The sequence below is a fragment of the Hyposmocoma kahamanoa genome, unplaced genomic scaffold (genome assembly GCF_003589595.1).
Source record: "Hyposmocoma kahamanoa isolate Upper Pololo Valley unplaced genomic scaffold, ASM358959v1 87, whole genome shotgun sequence".
Taxonomy (NCBI): Eukaryota; Metazoa; Arthropoda; class Insecta; order Lepidoptera; family Cosmopterigidae; genus Hyposmocoma; species Hyposmocoma kahamanoa.
This window is the reverse complement of record NW_020654422.1, coordinates 22,479,971-22,498,010: the sequence shown is the minus strand read 5'-3', so window position 1 is coordinate 22,498,010 and position 18,040 is coordinate 22,479,971. Positions and strand designations below refer to the sequence as shown.

The following is an 18,040-nucleotide window of genomic DNA, read 5'->3' as shown; positions in this document are numbered from 1 at the left end:
GTAGCCGCGCCGCAGGGACCCCGTCGATTCCCGAACTGTAGATCCGGCCCTTCCAACCACTGCCTGCAGGCGTCAAATGTCTAGGGACCGAGGCTACATTTTTTTTAATATTTAAGAAACCGCCACTCACTTTACAAAACTTATATGACTTTCGTATAGGGTCTAGTTCCGATGGATCGTCTTCGATACCCAGGAAGTACCCAGGAAATGTGCCCACAATAAGAACACACTTTCATACAATCCGACCAAACAATTAATATTTTCACATACAAAGTTACCATCACAAACGAAATATTTCTCATTTCTTTAATGTTCCTTAACATTTGTCCCACTTATTTTTTCTGTTTCTAAAGTATTATCAACTTAGCGCAATATACTCGTAAAAGTTAACTAGTTATTTAACCGCACATTAATCGTTTGGTTCATTTATATAGTCCATTGGAAAAGTTCAGTCACATAAACTTAGAAATTTCAGGTGGTGATCGTACGCCAGTAATGACAATGTTGAACAAATATAGTCAATATACGAATATATAAACAATATTTTAATGTCAATAACAAAAGAAATGCTTTTGTCTCTGGATACAATAAATGATCATTAGCATAGCCCTAGACACCTGAGTCGGAATTGAATACCGATTGGTAAACCTATCTGAGCTTTACTAAAGCACTTGTATCTAATGCAAAGATGAGGATGCGTTTACCTTATTTACAACGACATTTACAAATGTACGAACGTTTTATACAGTCTACGTACAATTTTTGAAATATGTAAAATTTGAGCTTCGTAAAGCACCCTAGTATAATTTATAAATAATAAGATATTTAAAAGAGGAAGGTACCCTCAATGTACGGTACGTTCAACCCCTATAATAAATGACAGGACGTGGCCAGGACGTATCGCCTTCGTCACTAAGTCCATCTAACATAGCCTGCTTCTTTTGGCAGATGTGCATTTTGAACACTTACTAAAACTAATAATTATTTGTTTTTTATTTATGTTATGGTAAATTGGTTGACTTCATATAATATTAGTGTAATAATATTCACCGTTTGAGTATTTTATTGAATGTCAGGATGTTTCTCCACCTTGATATTCAATTATTTTTAGTGAAGTTACTCCATTAGATTGTTGTAATTATTAATACAAAGATTAACACTTAGAAAAAAATCCCTTCGATCCGGCCGGATTCGAACCGACGTCTTCTAGCAAACCGTGGCAGACGCCATGCCAACTAAGCCACGCAACGAACCAGCGTATCTCACGAATTTTTCTGTGCTTGTTGTCGGATCTTTGTGTCTAACAACCATTCTTTCTAATGGTTTCTAACAACCATTTATTAGCCGTAGCGCCATCTATGAGGAATCTATCATTTTTTTCGAATTTAATCGAAGGAATTTTTTCCAAGTGTTCGATGTATAAATACAATATATTATAATAAATTAATAATTATAACAATATTCACCGCTTTTATGCAGAATGTACTTTTTTCTATGACTAAAAAAATATTATTTTGTTGTTGTCAATAAATCAAGTTGTTATTTAAAAAAAAATATAAGTTTGAACTTTTCTCTGGTGTGGAAACATCATCCTAAATAATTCATACAAAAAATCTGTAAAATCACTAAATTATTATTCATCCACTTAACATTATTTTCAACTATTACTATCTCATTTCCTTTCATATTTTCCATCCTTCACTGTTTAGTTTGATCTTTAATATACTACCTACCCTACCCTGTTGATCACCTTTCCAAATTTCCGTTCGCATTTATTTTTTTTCCGCGACATATTGCGCGATTTCCTTTCCCTTTTTAATTTCCTATTAATATCCAAAAACCCACATCAACAATAAAGACATTTCTGCGATGACAATGTTATCCTGAAGTCTCAAGATGAAAGCAAAGATGTATTTGGAAAAATTGCTAAAAATTGGCAACCCAATTGAAATTGCCTATGGCCAAAGGTTTGGAAGCCATAGTGCCAAAAAACAAAAAAAAAATTTTTTTTTCTTATTCAGTCATTATCCTGCATTGCAGTCCGCCTTGCCGTTTGCCGCGTAATGCAGAATTATGAATGTAGTCGTAGCGTGCGAGCCATCCTGCTACGCGTCCTGCGAGACTCCATACGTGAGCCATATGCAGGGTAGTGTGCGAGCAGTATCTTGCCTACGCGCCGGACTGCCTCGCAGGTGGTGAATGGGTCGTTTAACTTAAAGCACTGCACTAATCCCATTTGTCAACAGGAGAATGCTATGTTAGATTTACTGTACATATATTTTTTTTTATGTATAATGTTAACCAGAATTGTTTTGATATCTCAAATTTAAATTTAAGGAGTACCTACATATTTTATTGAACACCAATTAGTTAAGTAGATATCGACAAACAATTTTAAAACATAAAATTAAGTGATGTTTAAGTACATTTATGTAAGGTAGGAATATATTTTGTACGTGATATGAAGTCATTCGTTCAACGAAACCGTTGCGAAATTATGTGTTCCAAAAAGTTTTCCATAGTATATTCGGCCCACGCACACCACTAGACCTACGATACTGTTAAGATAGTGTAAGCCGCGAGTCGTCCTTGTGACCTCGGACCGCAACGAAATAGGTATACCGTTTCATTCGCACGCTTATTGTACGTACAAGAGAAGACACTGTTAAGCTATATTTTAGGTAGACGTAGGTACTAAGTCGGAAATAAAACTGGCGTGGTATTATTTATAGACGTGGATATTGTTTTATTACATATTCGCAAACGAAACTACTAACAATGTAACGCTACAAGTTGTTATTCCGTTCCAGTTCGCCGGGAGTTAGAGATGTAGATAGTGACTGTCGCGATGGAGGAGGCGTATCGTCTACTCCGATATCGGTCGGTTAAGATTCCTTTTAGCTCCCTTCGAGTCTTCTGAAAGCATTTGCAGTCGGCGACCAACGCATCGGTAGCTAGTTTTGTGGGCATCGCACCCGGCGCCCTCCGCCGCCGCCACTGCGGCCCGCGCGGCGGCCGCCGGGCCGAGGCCGCGCCTAGGCGGCGCCCAGGTCCAGCGGCGTGTAGTCGCGCGCGGGCGGGCAGCGCACCAGCAGCGCCACGCGGCCGCGCCGCTCGGCGAGCAGCACGGCGCAGCCGCGGGCCAGCGCGCCGCGCTCGGCGGCCAGCGCGATCTGGTTGACGACGCGCCGCTCCACCTCGTGCTTGATGGACCGCGCGCCGTAGTGCACGTCGTAGCCGTCGGCCAGCGCGCCCAGCACGCCGCCCTCCCACTGCAGCTCCACGGCGTGCCGCGCCAGCGCCTTCTCCGCCCAGCGCTTCAGCTCCATGTTCACTAGCGTGAGCAGCTCCTGCCGCGAGAACGGCAGGAAGTACACGATCTCGTTGATGCGGCCGAGGAACTCGTCGCGGCCGAAGTGGCGCTTCAGGATGGGCCGCACCACGCCGTCCTTGAAGTGGCGCGACACCTCGAGCGCCGCCTCGGCGCGGTCGGGGTCGGGGTCGGGGTCGGGCTCGGGGTCGGGGTCGGGGTCGTGCTCGACGCGCGTCGGCCGCAGCCGCGTCGGGCGCGGCTGCTGCGGCTGGCGCTGCTGCGAGCGCGCCTCCTGCTCGCGCCTCAGCTGCAGCCCGTGCTGCGCGATCTCGTCAGCCGCCAGGTTGGACGTCATCACGAAGATGGCGTTCTTGCATTCGATGAGCTTGCCCTTGCCGTCGGTGAGGCGGCCCTCGTCGAACAGCTGCAGCAGCACGGTGAGCACGTCGGGGTGCGCCTTGTCCACCTCGTCGAACAGCACGACGGCGTCGGCGCGCCGCGCCAGCGCCCGCGTCAGCAGCCCGCCCTCCTCGTGGCCCACGTAGCCGGGCGGCGCACCGATCAGCTTGGCCACCTCGTGCTTCTCCTGGTACTCCGACATGTCCAGCCGGATGAAGGCGGCGGGGTCGTCGCGGTGCATGTAGCGCGCCAGCTGCTTGGCCAGCTCCGTCTTGCCGATGCCGCTGGAGCCCAGGAACAGGAACACGAGCGGGTGCTCCTCGTCCGCCCAGCCGTTCTCCTTGCGCCGCACCGCCGCCGCCACCGTCTCGATGGCCGCCTGCAAAGCCGCGAGCCGTCACCCCCGCCCGGAGAGGGCGCCACGGGCGCGCCGGGCACTCACCTGCTGGCCGACGATGAACTGCTTGAGCCGCTGCTCCAGCGGGAACCGGCGCCGTTCCTCGGCCGCCGCCGCCGCCTCCGCCTCCTCCCAGCGCCGCGTGTGCTGCCGACGAAACAAAGTGAGCGCGTGCGCCGGCGGCGAAGGGCGGGGGCGGGCGGCGTCGGCGCAGGCACCTGCAGGATGAGGTCCCTCGTGGGCGAGGGGTCGCGCGTGTAGTGCAGCGCGCGGCGGCCGGCGTGGTCGCGCTGCGTGGGGTCGGCGCCCGCGTCCAGCAGCGCGCCCGCCACGGCCGGCGAGTCGGCCAGCGCCGCGTAGTGCAGCGGCGTCCAGCCCAGGAAGGAGGCGCGCGAGTTCATGCCCGGGCAGAAGTCCTCCTCGCGGCGCTGCATGGCGTCCAGCGGGTGCAGGCCGGCCGCCGCCGCCGCCGCCGCCGCGCCCGCGTAGCGCTCCTGCAGGTCGGGGCTGGCGCCCAGGCGCAGCAGCTCGCGCACGGCCGCCACCTGGTCGTTGGCCGCCGCCACCATCAGCGCCGTCCAGCCCAGCGCGTGCCGCCGGTCGGCCGCGCCCTCTCCCGCGCCGCCGCCGCCGGCGGCCTCTACTTGCCTGCGAAACGCGCGCTTCTCGTTAAACTGCCGACACCGCACTGTGCGCGCTTAGCGTCTTTCGTGTTAAAAGTTTTACTTCAAGTTTGAAAAATAAATGATTGAATTCCATCGTAGATCACCTTTATATGTTTTGAAGGAAATATAAACCGCTCACGCGATGCGCTACCCCCATCTACGCGGCCCTTAAAGGATAAGATAAACCTACCGTAAAATGGCGGCTATCTGGTTTCGCAAATTAGAAAAGCATTCAGTTTAAATACAAGTTTTTATAAATAAAAATTATTATTCTGCATTGCTAAATAAATACCCTCCGTACTACCAACAAAAACATCTCAAATAAAATGCAATAATACACCGCAAATCCTGCACTTAAAAAGCACTAATGAAATTTTTGGTGTACTTGGATAAATATGATAATACTCCGTTTGAGTGGTTCTAATGTTTACCATGAAATTACTCCTTAAAGTATAGTTTATAAACATTTATATTCAGGGTAAATTTAAAAAACGCTATTTACGGTATGTTTTCAATAAATAAACACCGAAATCACCAGCCCAAACAATAACACACGATTGTCGTGACGTATTTTTTGAAGTTGTTTTTTTTTTAAATGACAGACCCAGGCATTAAAAACTTTATGGTTTGCTAGAGTAGTTACCGAAATAGCAATTAATATTAGTTCTTTTACCTGTAAAAAATAACTTTGATATCCGATAAATCGGTATAAAATCATCACCGGCACCTCTAGATGTGGTATGCTTCCAGAGACGCATGAATCGCGCAACGCTCTGTGGCGGCATGCATCTACGGCTGCGTGTATCGCGTGAGCGGAATGAAGTAACGGGCAATTTGCATTGTAATAGGGAGAGCACTTACTTGCGCAGCTCTTGTAAGTTTCCAACTTGCACTGCTTTAAAAAATCGTTTCTCTGAAAACAATACAGAACATTGATGGAAAAATAATATACTGCCTAAATGTACCACATTTTAAGGAAAGGTTATTATGTTAAAAATAGGTTATTATGTTAAAAATATTTATTTTACTCTAATTAGTATGAGACGCCTGAGGCAATACAAATAACTAAAAATGGTCATTATTACAATGACAGATTATGTAATGCGTTAGTTATTCTTATCTAAACAGCTGTTGTTATTCTGTTATTCTGCTGTAACGTCTTGCGAACTAGCAAGTAGCTGTGAGAGAAATGGCACGACTCAAATGATTTGACGATACTACAAATTTGATAATCTTACAATTATAATTTTTCAGTGCACGTAAAGTAACCTTTCTCATGTTATATATTTTATTGTTATGTGTTATCGTATTGTTAAAGCTCTTTTATTTGTGCTTTACGTAATTAGAATATTGTCGATTTTAATATTTGATATTAACAGGCAGTTATATAAATCAATTTAAATACAACTGGTGCCGAAAACAATATTTTTTTTTGGTTTATTGGTTAATGGTTATAATCAACCATTCCAATCATTTATTTACCACACACAATTATAGAAAACAGGTCATATACCAACATCTACAATCCGTAGAAGGAATAAGCTCACTTCAATCCTTCGTGGCTGTGTGCGATGCGGTACTGATTTTCATCCTGGTCTTGTTGACTCTTAACGATTATCTAAAGATAATATTTAAACCGTACAATATTCCCAATCACATTCACGTTCGGTCCTTGTCCGCTGTCTCTACCAACAAGGGAAAAAAGAGGGAAAACAGTTTATCTCACTTAGCTAAGACGACTTCACGTTTTACTAGTAACTTGTCACTGTACTGGCGAGCAAGGCAGAAGTTACATTGATAATAATTCAATTTTCGTGTGCATCTTAACTAAGCAATGGGAGCTGTTATGATTATGATGATGAGGTGGTGGTAAGTCATTCCAAATTTTCGTCACGTAATACTTCAGATTATCCTTGTAGCCAGTTGTTCTGTAAGACGACATCTTCGTCGTGTTTTCATACTATGAACGTTCGTAATCCAGTCTAATCTGTCAAAAATATGTTTGGGCTTCCAGAGCATAACTAACTTGTGTACAAAAGCTAAATGCACTTGTCGTCGTGCTTTAATTTCTAATATATTTTCTCAACAGCAATAACATTATAACAGTAACGGATGTAACAGATTTGTTTTCGTTGCGTTAACGCCATTATCCGTCACTGGGGGTCCACTCTCGATCTCCGTCCCGACGAAAATTACATTTCGTTACCTGACAAGTTACACTTCACACACAAGTTTTTTTTAATAAAAAATTGTAATTGTAAATTATATAAACCTTTATAAATACCTATATATGTATAATAGTTAAGAAGTATTAACTATTATATACATTGCCTAAACATAAGCCTCGTACTGCATAGAATAACTAGTCACTCTATAGAATACCTGAATTATACACATTGCCGTTAACATGTACACCTAAAATCAGTGGGCGATTATTCGCCATTTAGGCTACTTCGAGGGGTCATGCGGCGACTAAAGAAGCGATCGACGACTCGGCAATATTTATTTACGGCGAAATAGGAAAAAGCGATTTTAGGCTACTTAATAAAACGTCTGAGGAATTACAAACTTGATTGGGGATTTTGTGCGGAATGGAGTTGTAAAACAACTCGTTTGGGGGTTGAGTATTTCTAAGTGTGGGGAATTGGGGAATTATAAAGTTCATATTCCCCAACTTTCGTCAGCAAGCAGAAAATTGTAGAATTGTTTTGGCTTGAGCGAATATCGGCTATTTAACACACATAAATTGGCAAGTTAACTTTGCAAAGATTTGGCAGTACTGCCTAAAACCTAAATGTAACAAAAAGGAAGTACACTCAAGTAAAATCAATGTATCAAGAACTGTAATTGATTGATTTAATTTTGTTTGCACCAGTTATTGTCTAATTTGTGTGCGTTTCGTAAACTATTCGGGATTTACAATAGCTAATATAATTGAATTTAAAAATCTCAAGATCCTCAAAAGTTATGTAATTTGCCTAAAGTTATTTACATACATTACGCGAGGTAAAAGTTGCAAAAAATGTGGCAAGTGTAACCATGTGGTAACACTACACAATATTTATTCCCTAACATTGTTACATGTTTCACTATCATTGTTATGTCATGTTCATAGGTCGGACAAGGGTGTTCCAAATCTATAGCTACAAGGACTGACACAGAGTTGTTAAAACCACCGAATTTTAATTCATTACTTTTTTCGAAATCCGGACAAAGTTATTCACCTAGTAGTTTTGTCCTACGATGTTGTAAGTCAATGTTGGATTTTCAGTAATTCATGTTAAAAAAATGCAGCAGACTGACTTTTCATTACAGTAAACCTGCTTGACGGAAGAAATAAATATGATGGCAGTACTTCCCTGGACAAACTCTCACAAGGAGCTCTACTGCTATTAAAATGATGATAATGACGAAGATACTAATAATGCTGAGGCAGCTGATCTCCAGCTGATGATGCTTTTTGTGACGATGCGACCACTTTCATCGTCATCTCACCTTTTTATCACCGTTTTCTCTGGTTCCTGACCACCTACATTGAAATTTGATTTAAAATCAACTGCATGTATTTTATTGTAGAAAAAAGAAAGAGAAGGTAGAGAAAAGGAAAAGAACAGGTAATGTAAAGGTGTAAAGGCTGTAACAAGACATAATGAGATATAAATAGGTATAATCGTATAAAAACACTCCCTTGCAACGTATTAACATTTAACATAAGCAAACTTGGGGTAAGTAAAAGGGCCTGTATTTATACAAATGCTGATGTTTTATAAGTAGTTAGGTTAAATGATTTTCAATGGTATAAGTAACTGGTCAGAATTGTACATGAAGGCGAGCACATGTTAACGCTTCGGAAATTTAGTAGAGAGTGGGGACTGATAGAAGAATTTGAAAAAATTTTAATTTTGAATTTGAATTTGAATTTGAAAAAAGAGAGCGACAAAGAAAAGGAATTTAAAAACGATTCAAAATATCATAGTAGGTGGCCAGGAACCAGAGAAAAAGGTGACACGAAGGTGGGATGATGATAACAGTTTACGATGAAAGAGATCACATTGTCACATACAATTATAATGTTAATGGTGATGATGATGCGGTTGGCGCTTGTGATGCGGATTCTGATGATGCTGACGATGCTAAAGATGGTTATTCTAAAGGTGCTGACGATGCTGGTGGTGCTGATGATTCTGATGGTGCAGATGGTGTTGATGATGACTGGTGGTCAGGCATGACATCGGTTGTCGTGGCGAATGTTCACTGATCCCACGGCGCCGACTCAACCGGCGAGAGGGAAACCCGGGAGGGTTTTAGTGGGGTAGGCCCTCCAGTCTGGGGGAGAGTCCCCACATAACCCCTGAGTCTCCCTGGGCGCAGCGGTATCCATAAAGATTTCCCCTGTCAAAACAAAAGGCACGACATCGATATTGGCATCTGCACCATCAGATTCATCAGTACCATACGCATCATCAGCATCATCAGAATCCGCACCATTAACATCATATATATGTGACGATGTGATCTCTTTCATCGTAAACTATTATCGTCATCCCACCTTCTTGTCACCCTTTTCTCTGGTTCCTGGCCACCTACTTTGAAATTGTGATCACATCATCAGCTGCATCAGCATTATTAGCATCTTCGTCATTATCATAATATTAGTATCAGTAGAGCTCATTGTGAAAGAGTTTGACCAGGGAAGCACTGCCACTGTCACCATACTTATTTTTTCTTCCGTCAAGCATGTTTACTGAAATGAAATGTTCCAAAACCACTAGAATTACTTTCAAATCCAACTTTGACTTCCTAGATGAGTAGTTTTGTCCTGTGATGCAGTAAAACCATTTCCTGAAATACAGAATTTGAAAAAAAAGATTGATTAAAATTTAGTGGTTTTAACAACTCTATATCCTTCCTTGTAGCTATATTTATACATGTATCTATACATGTGGAACACCTTTATCCGACTTTTTTTGTCAATTGGTCATGTTATATGCTTTTATCCAAAACAACCTAAACATCGGAATAACAGGATAACTGACAATAGTTTACAATAATAGTTATTGAAAAATAACATAGCAGTATAATTCATTATTGACAAATAGCCATTATTACCATGTCTAGAAATAACTCTTAAAGTAAGTAGGTATACTCTGCCACAGAAAGTATACACACTGTCACTTTTCTAAACTACATTTATTTGGGTATTATAGCCTACCGTTATTATTATTATTATTAGGGTGGCTTAATTCAGGGCCTATGCAGTCCCTCATCACAATAACAATTCACTCATCTATTTTTAACACCACTTATTACAGTTTGAAGCCAAGGCCAAGTGCACCTAAGGACTGAAGGACTTTCCTGGCTCCAACAGTTTTTGTCTTCTGATTGTAGCCTGTGCCTTCCCTATATGGAACGTTGTATGCCCACTATATGTATATAATATATACCCAACTAATAGAAACTTTAGTACTAGTCCTAAATAGTAGTATTCAAATGCCTATGCAGTGCCTGATGGAGTTGGGTGCCCTAAACATTTCAAATATTTTTCATTTCATTATTTCCAACATTTATCTAGTATTACATTTATTATCATATGTATGTGGTGTTCTTTTTTGTTTGCTTCATAAAAACCCAGTGTAATGTTTTCCCAAAAATAACAATTTCCAATAAAATTAAAAACTTGGGACCATAGTAGCTGAGTAGGCCAGAACAATTTTACTGTGATTTTAGTAGAACACATTGAGCCCAAACAGATTTCAAAAACACAAAAGTAGTACAATATAGAAAACCAAACTGTGCCCCTCTCAATTAGTTATATTTATAATGAGAGTATGGAAATAGGGTGAATCTTTGAGAGAAGATCCCCTATTCTTTTTTTAGAAGTGATGTGCCAAATCAAAATGCCATTTGTGGATTGTTACCAAGATAGTTTATAAAAAAGATAGTCTGCTATATTTATAGGAATTAAGTAATCATTATCCTTTTGACAAATTCAATGTGTGCGATGTGAGTAGGTTTAATACTTAATTACCTTTGACATAAAGTCTCTGCCTCATTCAGGATTTAAATGTCAAACAAAAATATCTTACCGAGATTTGAAAGCTCCTTTACACTGGACCTATATTTAACTGATGTTACTATAATATATAACACGTAGTAAACTTTGACATTGAATAACAAGGTTTAGTAACAAAGTGTTAGAGATGCCAATGATCCCATGTTGTTGTTGAGGAATTGGGCACCACATCCCCAAGATGTGATGGACTTTGCTTCCTTTTTGCTTATAGGTTAATCCTAGCACTGCGTATATATAGGCCGGTAAGTAGATAATGCAGTGAACAAATTGGTTCGCACCATTGTAAAGGTGATCGGCTGCGAGCAGCGCAACCCCGAAGGAGGCGGCGGCAAGCACGAAACGTGTTACACGCGGCGTCGGCTTGGCTTCACCCGTGTCCCAGGTGAGACGGCGCCGTTGGAGCACCAGGCTGCAGGCTGGTGGCGCTCGCATCGTCACCAGTCGTAACGTACGCCGCAATGATCGTAGCCAATTCGTCTGCAGCCCCCCCACAAAACACATTTTCGCCTTCAGTTGCCGATTTTATTACGTTTTGTCAGCATTATTTATTTTTTTTATATTTGCTAGGTTGTGTACGTTTCAAATAGATTTATAATTCATTTTTATGTTTTCACTTCACTTTTTAAAAATGACTTGGCTTGCCACCACGAGTTATGTTTGTTCCGTACATATTACAGTTTGACAGACATCAAAACAAACAGAAAGTAGCAATCATGTCATTATCAAGTCCTTCATTTCGCTATCCGCTCATTCAATGTCAGCTGACGAAAAAAAATGAAGGAGAGGTGGATAGTGACGTATAAACACGCGTATAGCACTATCAATGTTATTATTCGTAAAGGGTACGGAATTCATATTGAAGCAACATTGCTATACAATACAAGGTGTAACCTCTGTTTCCCAATGAAGATTCTTGAGGAATTCCAAGGTTCACGTCACCTCCACTTCTGAGTAGTTTTTTCCCAGCTGATACTACTTTAACTGTCTGATTTTACTGATATGTCATAATGTCCTGTGTAGCGGGAGCCTTATTCACTAGGTGTTTCAGACATTTGTTGAGTGTGTCTTTTGTAACACTAGGCAGTGTGCAAGTTGGTGGTTGTTTGCTATATTTATTAACCCACACGTGGGTTAATAAATATTCAATTGCCATGTTTTGGTCACTGTGTGTAGACAAATTGGCCGCAATAGATAAAAAGTGTTCATTGAAATAGTTTGATATGTTAGCAATAGGTACATCATACTCATTTTTATCTTTCAAACATACATTTTGTATTTTTCTAGCGGTGGATATCTCATCGTCAATAATTTTCCACACTTCCTTTGATTTATTTGTGCATTTCTGTAGACGTTTAGCATTGTATTTTTTACGCGCAGCTACACTGGTCGATTTTATCAACCCCGCGTAATGTTTAACACACTGATGTAACATTTTATCATTAGGATATTGACGACGCATTTCATTGTAATTATTAAATTTTTGTATATGTTCATACAATTCACTGCTCATCCACGGAGTGGCGTTATTCTTTTTTAAAAATATATTTTTATAGGAAAATGAACATTTAAATAATATGTCATAATACGAGGTTATTTCAAGTCCAAACATGACTTTATTTAGTACGCAGTAGACTCCAAGACCATAAAGTTGGGCCGCACTTTATTAAAATTTATTAAATTTGTAACGATCATTAACACAATGTCATATGGTGGTGGGCATTCAGCTAATTTTAATAAACCAGTCAGTCGCTAGCTCCGGTGTTTCATTGGCGTTGTAAAATTATCGGGCAGGTCGGTGCGCGCGTCCAATACGCAGTGAGAATTATTGTAATTCGAGTTTTGCGCGGCATAGGCCGCTGCGCGTTAAGTGGCAATGAGCTCCCAACAACTCATAGCCAATGAGCTTTTAGCGTTTATCCAACACGCCATCGATTTCATAGACGAAGTCAGCATCATGCAGATCTGCAAATCCAACTTCAACGAGGATGAGATTTGCAGTGGCAAGATGCTGTTGTTCGAGAGCCTCGGCAAAGCTGAGCAGATGCCATCTCGCCAGATGAGAGGGATGGAGGCGTGAAGAGTCTCCAGGATGTCATCACACTCCTGAAGGAGACTGACCCGGAAGATGTGCCAACGTTCGTAGCGAAGGAGCTGCACAAACTGCTCCCCGCTACGTTCGACCACGTCGATGTTAGCAGGCTGCTGAAGGATATCACTTCCCTGAAGTCAAGCCTGGCCGAGTTGCAGTGTAGATTGGAGGCTTCAGATAACACCATAAGTGAGCTGCGTGGCCAAGTTGCGTTATTAAGCAACGCTGCTTGTAGGTCACCAGAAGTCTCTAATGTAAACACGCGACGTGGGGCGCAAAATGCATCCATCAGCAGTGTCTAGTCGGCACAAATGGTTGCGTCATTGGTTGCGCGATTGGTCAGCTCAAGGGTTACAGTTAAAATGATAACTTTCTGTCAATCGAATTTTTTATACCACTCGACTCGAAAAACGTAGGTAGAACAGTATTGTTAGATAAAAGAATGGCAAAAACGTAATTATTTAATAAAAAAATTAATTCTAATGAATTTTATTATAAAAAACGCAAAAAAATAATTATCCACGTTTTAGAATAAATACTCAATAAAAACGTATATTTATTGGATATATATTCTTAGACGGATATTTATCGGGTAAAAACCCATCTCTAACAGGAAACAGATTTTTGAGATTATCTTATTAAATATGGTGTTTTAAATTAAAAATATGATTTGATAATATTTTGTTTGGACATGCACACAATTTAAAAACAATATAAAAATCCTGCATTAGTTTTTAACCCTTGCACTGTTCCACTATTCGTAAAATATTTTTTACATTTACACATTTACACCTTTGTTTACATTTTCGGACTTTGATTATTTATTTATTAATTTATTGCTGGCCATGGAAACAAAGTCCTTCAGCCGAAAACATAAACGTTTAAATATATTTCTGTAAATATGGCCACCACAAAGAGGATAGGCAATTTGAGGCGGCGTGATTGGATTCACTCGAGATTCCTTAGAACGGGCCGATACGGGTATTTTAGTTCGAGATTCGTATAATTTCGCGTTTTAATCTTCGATTAAGGCACAATAGCACTATCCTATTCCACTTTAAACTAGATTTCACAAAATAATTGAAAGTCAAAATAAAAACGACACTTTTCCCTCCAAAAGGCCCAGAGCGAATCTCGGACTTTGATTTAATCTGAGTTTAGACGAACTATGTAAACAGGCAAAAGGAAAACTCATACAGCCAACTGCCAAGTGTTCATAATGAAAACGTATTTTTTTTAAAAAAAAGGCAGTGAAATAAACTAAAGTTATCGAACATAAACTCGATGACTAAAGCGCCTTGGTATTTTTTTGTAATTTTGGCCATTTTTCTATGTTCGTCGCGAAAATAAGTTCTAGTAAGAAGAGCACATATTATGTCAAATATTCTCTTAAATCAAGAACTCCAATAAAAATAGGACTTGGCCTAAAGGTAACCAGGCTTAATATTTGAAAACAATGTCAAATATCACTTTTAATTTTAATTAACATTTATTTACTTTTTCTATTATACATCTTCTTCTCTTTAGTCTCCGGTTATTTCCTAATATAGTTTAAGAAAATCACTTATCAGCCTTGGCGGGAACGGTGATTGCTTGACTCGTACAAATATAAAGCCTCACTTGCGTTCGGCCTTGTAACTCATGCTCGTCCGACAATCCCTTACTTTCTTGCCTCTGCAATAAAGTACTACTTATAGAAGTTTAGAGCAGCGGACACTATTGGATTTTCATACTGACTTTGCTGGCCTCGGCCGGGAGGAAGTCGCAAGGTCCATAAATGACAAACTTTCAGTCTTCGTCTTTTGAAAGTACTGCAAACATTTCCGACCATGTTTGAGAAATAGTACATTATTGCAGAGGCCGGAAAGTAAGGGATTGCTGGACGAGTATGAGTTACAAGGACGAGAGACGGCGAGGCTTTGTATCACAGAACACACCGAGGAGGCTCGGTGCACCCGGACCTATCTTTAGGCCTATAAAGAACGGGGACTGAAGGGGCCCGCTTATATAGGCCCTACGAAGTACTCGGGAGGCAGGGCAACTAGCTCCACTCGACGAGGCGTTTGGCGCGGACATCGCCATTTTATTTTTTTTAGGGAAGCGGTACACTGAGGTATTTTTAATTTTCGCAGCTATGAACACTGGGCCGTTGACTGTGAGTGTATGAGTTTTCCTTTTTTTAGTTCGTTATTAGTAGGAAGATTTAAAAATGTTGAGAAGTGGACAGTAATGGGTTTTCATACTTACTTTGCTGGAGTTGGCCGTGAAGAAGCCGCACGGCCCATAGTTCGTTTTTTGAAAGTAATGCATTAGTAACATTTCTGAGTATGTTTGAGAAAATGTAATTTATTTGTGCAATGAAGAATTATGAGATAAAAACATTTTGTAACAATGTAATTAAATTTGAACAAACCTCGATTTACAACTATATAACTGTAAATAGTTTATGCTCTCGATTTCGGGCGTTATTGGGTTTTAACCCGATTTAAACCCAGGAGTAACAAAGCGCCGTCCCTCCCCGGGTTAAAACTCGGGCGCTTGCCCATCTCTGCCTACGTGTCTATATTTTACTGTGGTATAACTCGGTCTCTCTGTGTCGGTTTTCTATCTTTGTTTACAGAGAAGATGGCCTGCAAGATTGTCTTTAAAGTACGTTGATGACTTGTATTGTATGACTTGTACGTTCTAAAACATTGACAGTGTGATGTGCGCTTTAACTTATTGCGTTTTTTGAGTGAATCAATCGTTCAATGTGAATGATTGATTTTTCATTTATTGATGTCAGTTCCTAGTACTTTATTTGGAGTGATTGTACCGACGTTGTTATCTTTAAATCAAATTCTTGTAGAAGAAAATTAAAGTAGTACTTTAGAAAGTGTTGAACAACAAAGCCCCACTGAGTAATTGATCGTTTGGGTTCTACAAACTAAGGGAGCTATCTTAAAAAGTGTCGGTTGGAAAATCTTGTTTCTTCTGTACATCTTTTATTATCTAAATTTGGCCTGCAGGTCGAAGGATGAAAACGAGCGTGTAATACAAATGCGACTAAATATTTGTGTATCGTGTATTGCGGAAGTATGGCGTGGGCGGTGGTCAAGGGGCAGTTATAAGCGCGGCGTCGTGTGAGGGTGTACGAGCGCTAGTGCTAGGTGGCCATGGCGCTGAGCGGGTCAGCAACGGCATTACTGAAAAGCGCTACGCTACTGGAGCAGCTGCTCGAGGAAATCAACTTCCAACGCACCAAAGAAATGCGCCAACTCCTCAAAGATGGTAAGCACCCCTGCTGCCCTAAGTGATTTAACCTCGACAGTCAAGAAATAGTCAGTTATTATTAATCATTTAAAGAAACGTATATTTGTTTTCAAACAAACCGACGTTTCGGGCCCTGTAAATGACCTGTTTAAATCTGGAAAAATAGTTTCATTTCCTATGTCTAACAATCGCGAAAACCTAAGAACTCCAAATTAAAAGAAAGTTTTGGTAACGCAACCGCATACTTATAAACTCTTAGCATTGACATAGACATCGGCCTTCTATATATTAACATCACAATTTCAAATGATAAAACTCGATGTATGTACTATTGCACCTTGGTAATGAGAACACATGACACACTAGGGTTTCCTGCTCTCCCTCTTGTACTGTAAAATATATGACAATTTCTAGTATAATTTGTTTACCTTTGTAATAAAGTTATTTTAAATTGAAATGAGTAATGCAATGCAATATATTCCACGATATAGTATCATGGGTATGCGAAAGTACACCACCTCAAAAATTACTGGAGCTAAAATTTGCTCTAAAGTCTTAATTAATCACTCATATTTGGGCAATTCTCACAAAATCTTGAAATTCTTGTCTTAGGGTTTATAAATAAAAGTGTTTGATTCTTGGCGTAAAATTAATATTCAATAGCAAATTATAATTCAATTGCTACTAATGCCTACATAAGATATTTATTATTCTATTTAAATAACAAATTTAAATTTAACTGCCTCAGTGGTCGAACGGTTACCATGGCCTGACTACCACGCAGAGGTCCAGGTTCGATTCCTGGGCTGGGAGAAATATTTGTATGGCCTACATTTATTTCTCTTGTGAGTTTGGGTGTCATTTGTGGTTGTCTATGTGTGTGTCCATGGCACCCGTAACAGGGTTTTCCTAGTGCGGGGCTATGTTGAGTGTGTACGTTATTATTGGCCCAGGAATAGAACTTGGGACCTCTACATTTATGTAAGTCTCCATGCAACCATTAAAGTTTTAACTATGTCATACTTTCTACATAATTGATAAATTTTTGTTCTTGAAACTTCATTGATCTGTTTATAAATATACTTTACAAATTAAATATGTTGGAATTGAGTAGAAGTCTAAATAATTTGCCTTCTTGATCTTTTAAATGTTATGGCCCCATGGAAATAGTCAATGATTTCGACAATGTCAATTAAAAATGACTATGTACAGTAGTTTTGTAAAAATAATAGCAAAAATAAAATAATTGCCATTAGCAAGGTTGGTACCTCCCACAAACTCAATTTGCCTTTTCCACACCATTTTCAGTTTAATATAACTGTATTCAATGCATAAACATCAAATTATAAGAGCAGAGCTGCACCCAGCAAAGGGTTGGTTAATAGTTTGCAATAGTCTACAAATATCTGTAAAAAATATAGGTCATGCACCCTTGCTTATTACTTGGAAATGATGTAACTTTTCACACCTGAATACAGGAACACATTGTGTTGTGAGGACAAATTATTTGTTTTTGTTTTTTTCATGTTTTGGCAGTATTTTTATTAGTTTTGCTTTTATGGCTATAGTGTGAAAAATGAAGAAATTAAACCTTTAGACACAAAATTCCCATAGAGATGATGATAATTTAAGTTTAATTTAGGTTCACACATTACATTTAACTATTCAGTATTCTCTCTCTCTTGGTTTCACAAAATTTTTCTCTTTTGTTTTCGGCCAGGATTAAAGGTTAAGGATTAAATGAAATAAAGTGTCTAGAAAAACATTTAATGAACTTTAATGTACAACATTATTGGTATAAACACATTATATTTAATTATAGTTTTATTTTTCTTCAATTCTTTTATATTTT

General features: G+C 40.2%; 3 protein-coding genes across 3 annotated transcripts in view; 2 read left to right on the top strand and 1 right to left on the bottom strand.

Annotated features, from left to right (window-relative positions):
• The window catches only part of LOC113235527 (transient receptor potential-gamma protein-like), a 4,979-nt gene extending 2,090 nt beyond the window's left edge, over window positions 1-2,889 (top strand). Inside the window, exon 6 of the mRNA XM_026471262.1 lies at window positions 2,811-2,889. Coding sequence (XP_026327047.1) covers window positions 2,811-2,889 — 79 coding nt within the window. The remainder of the gene's footprint in view (window positions 1-2,810) is intronic.
• Window positions 2,710-4,931, bottom strand: LOC113235526 (caseinolytic peptidase B protein homolog). Its single transcript, XM_026471261.1, has 4 exons — window positions 4,914-4,931; window positions 4,328-4,783; window positions 4,155-4,256; window positions 2,710-4,091 (listed from the first exon to the last, which is right to left on the bottom strand). The coding sequence occupies exons 1-4, from the start codon at window positions 4,929-4,931 to the stop codon at window positions 3,036-3,038; spliced, it is 1,632 nt and encodes a 543-aa protein (XP_026327046.1). The 3' UTR covers window positions 2,710-3,035.
• A 10,759-nt stretch (window positions 4,932-15,690) lies between these two features.
• LOC113235525 overlaps window positions 15,691-18,040 on the top strand; it is a 44,701-nt gene continuing 42,351 nt past the window's right edge. The window contains exon 1 of the mRNA XM_026471260.1: window positions 15,691-16,206. Coding sequence (XP_026327045.1) covers window positions 16,092-16,206 — 115 coding nt within the window. The 5' untranslated portion in view covers window positions 15,691-16,091. The remainder of the gene's footprint in view (window positions 16,207-18,040) is intronic.